The sequence below is a fragment of the Gekko japonicus genome, unplaced genomic scaffold, assembly GCF_001447785.1.
Source record: "Gekko japonicus isolate JY-2015 unplaced genomic scaffold, Gekko_japonicus_V1.1 scaffold2974, whole genome shotgun sequence".
Lineage (NCBI taxonomy): Eukaryota > Metazoa > Chordata > Lepidosauria > Squamata > Gekkonidae > Gekko > Gekko japonicus.
Window position 1 is genome coordinate 168,530 of NW_015169875.1, and position 8,279 is coordinate 176,808.

Consider the following 8,279-nt stretch of genomic DNA (forward strand, 5'->3'; position numbering starts at 1 on the left):
CAGTCCAGTGGAGCCTGAGCGGTGGGTGTTGCCTTCTGACACACTTCCGGTGAGGTCAGGGAGTGTGGCATATGCAAATAAGTTATGCTAATGAGCTCCTGCACCTCTTTTTCTGCGGAATGACCCCTGGATATGAATAACAGGAAAGCTTATACCCAGAATAAGACTTTGTTGGTCTTAAAGGTGCCAATGGACTCAAATTTGGTTCTGCTGCTTCAGACGAACACAGCAACCTACCTGAACCACACTGACCCCAGGTAGTTTAATCAAGCCAAAGTTACAGGCAACATCTGAACTCTGAGCCAAATATTGTACTTTTTAGAATGTCAAAGAGGTTTATGTGTAGTTGGCCTAACTTGCCTAACTTTAGGGCTCGGGGTGTGGCTTAGCAACAGAGCATCCGCTCTGCAGGCAGAAGGTTCCCGGTTCAATCAACGGCACCTCCAGTTTGAAACACCCACAGACCAAAAAACGGACCAGAGGACAGATGATGCAAAAGGTCTTAACCTGAGACCCTGGAAAGCATTTGCCAGTCAGAGTAGATGCTAATAACATTAAGGGTTGCCACACCTGGCAACTGGTGGGAGTTTGGGGGCGGTACAACATGCACTCTGATGTCACTTCCGGTAAAACTATAGAGTTTCTGGCGATTCCTAGAGCTACCTGGCGTCAGTTCTGGCTTTTCCCTGGAAGTGACATGATAGTGCCTGCAATGCCTTTTTTTTAAAAAAACGTGTCACTGCTCAGAGCGGTGATGGGCAACATACGACGCTAGCATCCCGCCATAGGGAAAAGGCTGCCAACCAGTGTTCCCTCTAAGCTGAGCTAGTGTGAGCTAGCTCACAGTTTTTTAGCCTCTGGCTCACACATTTTTGCCTTCGCTCAGGAAGGAGGGCTCCAGAGCAAACTAATCGATGCAGTAGCCAAATTGTTTGCTTACAACTTTAATGCCGGTAGCTCACAAAGTAGAATTTTTACTCACAAGACTCCACAGCTTAGAGGGAACATTGCTGCCAACCCTACCTAACCTCAACAGGCAGTTTCACCTGTTCATGTGCAGTCGACTTGAGCCAGCCACACTCATAAGAGCACAATCATAATCATGTGTTGACGTTTTCCTCTTCCTCCCTTAGCCTCCAGATGGATCCTAAAGACAGGACCAACTTGAACATTCCTGGCACGTCCCTACCTTGACCGTCAATCAACATCCGCAGCGTTCCGAGGAGTTTGAACTGAACGGGAGGCATCTCTGATCTCAGCAGCATCTGGATCCGCTTGCCGACCCCTTCCTCCAGCATCTGGATCTTGTTAGCCACTGGAGAACAGTGGGAGAAGGCGGGTGTTACAATTGGCGTGCTCAAGACTGGAATGGCAACTTGTATCTCTATATGGACGACCCCCAGAAAAACCCAACGAGGGTAAAAATCAGGGTACGGAACATTTGGGATAGCAGAATGGTTTGCAATGTCATTCTAAATTCACGGAAGACCGTTTAGCTGTGCATCTGTGCCTTGCAGCATTTGGTTCAAAAACTGGGCATGTTTAGAAGCAGGATCTGCGTTGTAGTGTTTACGTCAATTACTTTGGGCACTTAAGAACACAAGCAGGAAACTTGACTTTAATCAGTGGCTCTCAGTTGCTCTCTTGGCTATTTATTTATTTATTTGTTAAACTTATATCCCGCCCTCCCCTGTAGGGCTCAGGGCGGCTTACATGGCAAGAAATCTTGTAGTGATAAAACATCAAATAATTTAGTAACATTTAAAAACACATTATACAATTTAAAAACATTTCAGTACTATAAAGTGCTCAGAAATCACTTAGAATCACTTCATTTGATCTACTCTGTTTTTCATTAGCCTGCCTTATCCCTGCATACTGCTACTATTGGCAATATAGCGTTTTTTTAAATGAGAGCCAGCGTGGTGTATTGGCTGAAGAAGTGTGCCTGCACGCAAAAGGTTATACCCAGAATAATACCCAGAATATACCCAGATATTGTTATTACTGTTGCTTGTTGCTAATAATTTTAGAATCCCATCTTGAACTTTTATAGTTAAATAATTTTGGAGCACCGTAAAGTAAATTTAGTGAATTGTATTTATTGTATTTTATATTATTCTGTACTGTTTTAATGTTTTGACTTGGGCATTTGTGCCCCTTGTGAGCTGCCCTGAGCCTTCGGGGAGGGCGGGGTATAAATTCAAAGATAAATATAAATAAATAAATAAAATAAGACTGGGTCTTAAAGGTGCCACTGGACTCAGACTTTTTGTTATAGTGGCTACACCGTTGCACTAGGATTTGGGGAACCAGGTTCTGCCATGGAAGTTTGCTGGGTGACCGTGGGGAAATGATCTTACAAACTGCTGTAGATCCCCCCACTCATTAGAAAGAGAAGTGGGGTATAAATAAATATCTAAGTAGATACAAATGAGCAAAGCGCTTCAAAAATCTTTTCTTTGGTGACCGTTTAATTTGGTGATCCTCACGACACCCTTTTAAGGCAGGCCAGTGTTGTTATTGAGGCAGAGAGAACGGCAGCTTACCTAAAGCCCCACCTAGTGGGCTGATGTGGGAGGGTAAGGTTTGAATGAGGGAAGAGGGGGCTACCCAGGCTTTATACCTCACTAGTTCTCACTGCACATCAAGGTCTTGGGCACAGGGTTGCCAGGCAGTGCCTAGCAACTTGCGGGAGGGTTGTGGGGAGGGGCGGCATTCTGGGAGAAAAATTAAAGAGAAGAATAAGGCCTTGGCTACTTACTGGAAGTTCTGACCATAGAGATCCCGGTGATTCCTAGACAGGGTTGTCAGGTACTGCTGTCGCTCCAGCAGGGGGTTTGGGGGTGTTCCGGGGGTGGGTGGGCACCGCACACTGCAGCCCCCCGGCTCCCAAAAAGACACTTTAAAGGTTTGGGTTTTTTTGCAAGGCCAGCGTGCAGTCCGTGACCGCCCCGCTCCCTCCCTCCTGCTAGATTTAAAGGGACCTCCAGCTGATTGGTGGGCCACGTGGGCCCCACTGATCGGCTGAAGCCCTTTAAATCGCGCGGGAGGGGAGGGAGGGGGTGGCTGGTCGCTCTTGGTGGTGGGCAATGTTCCCTCTAAACTGTGGAGTCTTGTGAGCAAAAATTCTACTTTGTGAGCTACCAGCCTTAAAGTTTTGAGCGAGCCATTTGGCAACTGCATGAATCAGTTTGCTCTGGAGCCCTCCTTCCTGGGACAAGACAAAAATGTGTGAGCCGGAGGCTAAAAAACTGTGAGCTGGCTCGCACTAACTCAGCTCAGAGGGAACACTGGTAGTGGGACTTAGGTGCGGGGCTTCCCCCATCGGCCAGTGGGCCAGGGAGCAGATTGGAACCCCAAAATGTGGGGGGAACCCCACCCGGATCTGGGGTTTGGCAACCCTGTTCCTAGAGCTACCCAGGAGTGACAAGGGTCGCTCTAATAATTGCCAGGAACTCTATGGTCAGTACTTCCAATAAGTAGACAAGGCCTTAATTTTTCTTTTTCTCCGCAGGATGATAAACCCCCTCCCTTTGGCCCCCGTTTCCACTCATCGATCAGAACGACAAACTGGCTGAAGTTCTGCTTCTGTAAGCGGGCAAAGGGGAACTGTCTGAATCAACAGTGCCGCCATGATGTGTTGCCAGATCATTTGCAATGGGATGGTAACACCGTAGCTTAGTGTGGGGTGGACGCCCATTCCACCATATGCCTTTGCCACTGCCACGCACAGACAGGAGACTATAAATATCCCAGGCAGATTGTGCCGCTGTGGCCTCCCGCACTGCTTACTCCATGCTAAGAAATTAATTCATCCTCTATTTGCATGCCAGCAGCACCTTTGGGAACTAATTAGTCCTCTCCTTTCCTGTTCTGCTTTCCAAACAGCACTCAGTGCTGGGAAGAGGTCGCCTGACATCGTCAAAGAAAAAGGCTACCCTGGGGATCTTGGTGACGGACGGACGTGGGTAAACAAAGGTGAGCTAGCCGTTCTGCTCAAGGCTTCAGTAGGGTTGGAAGGGCAAATGGCCCCTTCTCCCCCCCCCCCGGTCCCGGGTCTGATGTATAAATAATAAAAATCAAGTTTATTTCAGAATTGGCAGCAGGCTCTGGATCAGTCAACATGTGTGAAACATAGGTGTGTTTTAAGAACATCAGAAGAGGCCTGCTGGATCAGACCAGTGGTCCATCTAGTCCAGCATCCTATCTCACACCGTGGCCAGCCAGTTCCTCTGGACAGCCAACAACGGGACATGGAGGCCGAGGCCCTCCCCTGAGGTTGCCTCCTGGCTCTGGGAGTCAGAGACTTAGTGCCTCTGAACGTGGAAGTTCCCCTCAGCCACCATGGCTAGTAGCCACTGACAGACTTCTCCTCCATGGATCTATCCAACCCCCCTTGAAAGCTGTTTATTCCTGTGGCCATCACTGCGTCCTCTGGCAGCGCACTTCACATTTTAATCACTCTCTGTTTTCTGAGATTAAGGAGGATGTTTGTGCTTAGAGCCCTGTAAATTGAAGCCTGATAGATCATGGCTCATTCTTCCATGATCTCGCTCCATCTCTAAAGTGCTTTCCGCAGTCTTGAGTTCCTGGATATGCATCCCTTTTGTGATCGACCCCTTTTATGACAGCCAGTGTGTTGTAGTGATTAAGACCTAGTATCTGGGAAACTCAGGTTTGAATCCCCACTCGTGCTACAGAAACTCGCTGGGTGACCTGGGGCTAGTCACACTCCTTTAGCCTAACCTACCTCACGGAGTTGTTATGAGGATAAAATGGACAAAGCAGACACAATAGCAGGGGGTGATGTCAGGGGGTGTGGCATATGCAAATAAGTTATGCGAATGAGCTATGCTAATGAGCTCCTGTACCTCTTTTTCTACGAAACGACCCCTGGAAGTGACAACATACAGAGAGCCACTGCCAGCCAGACGGCAGGCAGTCTTGACCTCGACAGGCCAAAGATCTGACTTGATAGAAAGGAACTTCATGGGTTCATCTGAATTCCTAAAGTGAAAAGTGCAGCGTCTCAAACCTGTCTGCATATCATGCTAACTGAAACCTTCTCCCCAGTCTGAAGACAGTCTCCTTAATCTCAAACATTCCGGAGCTGGCTGTCATTAATCCGTGACAGTCTGCACTTGCTCACCAGAACCAAACTGTGGCGCTGAGAGCAAGTTCTTGTGCTAAACTTTGACGCAGGTTAAATGCTTATATTAGTTCACATAGTTGAAATAATTAGTTCTTTTCAGGCCTAGAAATGTTTTGGTTTTTTTGAGTGGTTGGATGGCTTATTTTTAAATATGCAGGCAAGCAAAAGCAAGTGTTCCCTGACATTTCTGATGTTCTGTATGTGCTGTCATGTTATGTGTTTGTTCTCTCCAAAAGGTGTGAATTTAAGAACTTCCATTTCATGATCTGGCTTAATTTCTAAATGAGAGGCCGTGGGACTCAGCTGTGTTTGAAAGCTGCTCTCACCTACCTGGGGCGCCACAGAGAATTGCTGACTGTTTCTTAGTGTGGGGGGGAAAATAATAGTTAAGATATGCTTCCCTTTGTAGTTGCTATACAAGCCCTGGTGTGTGTCCGTGTGTGACTGTTAAAATCTGTGACCCTGATCATTCATAAAATCCACTGTAACCCCCATGAGGTCACTGCTGGTAATCATGCCAGTTGACATCTGTTCTGCTCACCTGTCCTTGAAGATGAACATATGTACAGTTTCACGATACACGCAAAAAGTATCCAGAAAATATAGGAGTGGAAATGGGAGGGGGAAATCAACTTAAGGATGCCAGCACCCAAGTAGTATCTGGAGACCTCCTGGAATGACAACTGTGTGCTATTTTGGCTGATGGCCACCGAGACTACACACGAGAAGCTGGAAACACGGTTTGAAATCAAGGTCAGTAACAAAGCCAAAGGTCGGATAGTCAAGTCAAGATTGCAAGTTTCCAAGGACAAGGAGCGGCTGCTGCACACTCAGAAGCAGGTCTGATTACACAGAGTTGCTGCCGCGTTGAAGCAGGTTCATGGAGTGTTTTTGAACAGGTCCTCCCTTCCCTGGGAGTTGAGTCTGCAAAGGCTTACAACTCGTCTGGTTGCCTTTGCAGGAGCTGCAGTCTGGCATGCCTTCTTCGTTCCTGCATACTCAGCCTCTGGCGTGCTCTACGTCTGAGGCACTCAGGAGAACTTGGCGGGGAGTCTGGCCTCGGGGTGTCCCCAGCTGGGGGTGCTGGACCAGGCTCAGGATCTGTCTCTCCTTCTTGCTTTAACTCTTGCGCAACTGCTGGGGACTCTTCCTCCTCAGGTAGTGTTGAGGGTTCTTCTCCTGGGCTGACTCCAGACGAGGCTGAGTTTCCCCCTGCCTCTTCCTCATCTGAGGAGTCAGCCTCAGCCGAACCAGTACCCACGACAAACTGATTTCCAGACCACCAAGATGAGTTCCCCTGAAGAAAATGGCACCTTTGGAGTAGGGTTCCCAGGTCCCTACCTTCTGCTGGTGGGGGGACGGAGGCTCCTTCCTGGGATCTTCTTGTGCACGTGCCCCACGATGACATCACCGGGCGATGTCATTGCACCAGCAGGTTGGACACTGGGGGGCTCTTTGGGGGCGGGGCTCCTCCCAATGGTCGGTGGGCAGAAGAAATCGGGGGAACCCCTGCCCCGATTGGGGGGGATGGCAACCCTTCTTTGGAGGGTGGATTCTGTGGCACCATACCCCACTGGGGTTCCTCCCTCCTCTCCCCGGGCTCTGCCCCCAAATCTCCAGGAATTTCCCAACCTGGAGCTGGCAGGCCTACATCCTCTTTGGGTCAGGTCACACGGACATTTAGAAGCCTAACCTACCTCACGGAGTTGTTATGGGGATAAAATGGACGAGAGGAGAACGATGTAAGCTGCTTTGGGTCTCCACTGGGAAGAAAAGAAGAAGAAGAAGTAGAAGAAGAAGAAGAGATTGGATTTATACCCCGCCCGTCACTACCCGAAGAAGTCTCAGAGCGGCTTACAAACTCCTCCCCCTCCCCCTCCCCACAACAGACACCCTGTGAGGTAGGTGCGGCTGAGAGAGCTCTTTCGAGGACTGCTCATGAGAGAAGCGCTCTGAGACAATTTGTAACTGACCCAAAGTCACACCAGCAGCTGGAAGTGGAGGAGTGGGGGAATCAAACTCGATTCACCCAGATTAAAGTCCACACTCCTAACCACTACACCTAACTGGCAGGGTATAGATGAATTAAATAAATTAATAAATAGTGAGGGGTTAAAACATATGGCTCAAGGAATAGGTGAGAGAAAGCCTTTACGTAGATCCTAACTGTGGGCTTGAGGTAGCCCTAGTATGAGGTGTTGATGGTAGGTTTGCCAACATCCAAGTACATACTGGGGATTTCCAGAAGAAGAAGAGGAGGAGGAGGAGGTTGGATTTATACCCCGCCTTTCACTACCCAAAGGAGTCTCAGAGCGGCTTACAAACTCCTTTCCCTTCCCCACAACAGACACCCTGTGAGGTAGGTGGGGCTGAGAGAGCTCTTGACAGAAATTGCTCTTTTTCAAGAACAGCTCTTATCAGAACTGTGGCTTGCCCAAGGTCATCCAGCAGCTGCAAGTGGAGGAGTGGGGAATCAAACGCGGTTCTCCCAGATTAGAGTCCGCGCACTTAACCACGACACCAACCTTGAACTTACAACTGCTCTCCAGGCGACAGAGATCAGTTCCCCTGGAGAAGATGGCTGCCTTGGTGGGTGGACTGTACGGTGTCACGTCAGCCCTGAGCTCCCTGCCCTCCTCAGACCCCTTCCCTCTCCAGGCTCTGCCCTCAGATCTCCAGGTCTTCCCCAACCTGAAGCTGGCAACCCCAGTCAAGGGTTGGGGGCCTCCCTAACTAGAGTGAAGAGGGAGCAGTTCAGTGAAAGACCACAGCGTATCTTCCTTTCTTTGGTTTCAGCTCAGCTTTCCAGTTGAATGTTCCACCTGATCCCCAGTTAGTGGAGATAGATGAACCTGGGCCTGTCCCTTGCTCTGCCTCCGCCTCTTCTCTGACAAAGCAGACACAATCGCAGATTACTGGGCAGGGGGGGGAATGGACCAGAGTCACACCCCCATCATAATGGAAATGACCAGGGGTCCTTTCCTGCAGGAGCACACAGGAGCAGCGCTCCGGCAGTAAAGAGCCCAGGGGGCGGGCACATGCAACGAGCCCCACCCCCTGCTCCCAGCAGCCCTCAGAGCAAGAAGCAGCCAGGTGAGTTGCAGAGCTCCCCCCGCCCCCCCCC

At 49.4% G+C, this 8,279-nt stretch overlaps 1 protein-coding gene across 1 annotated transcript in view; it reads right to left on the bottom strand.

The window, feature by feature from the left end:
- LOC107115693 (rap1 GTPase-GDP dissociation stimulator 1-like) overlaps nucleotides 1-8,279 on the bottom strand; it is a gene marked incomplete at its 5' end in the record, with an annotated part of 45,925 nt that overhangs the window by 15,896 nt on the left and 21,750 nt on the right. Inside the window, one exon of the mRNA XM_015417450.1 lies at nucleotides 1,190-1,315. Coding sequence (XP_015272936.1) covers nucleotides 1,190-1,315 — 126 coding nt within the window. The remainder of the gene's footprint in view (nucleotides 1-1,189; nucleotides 1,316-8,279) is intronic.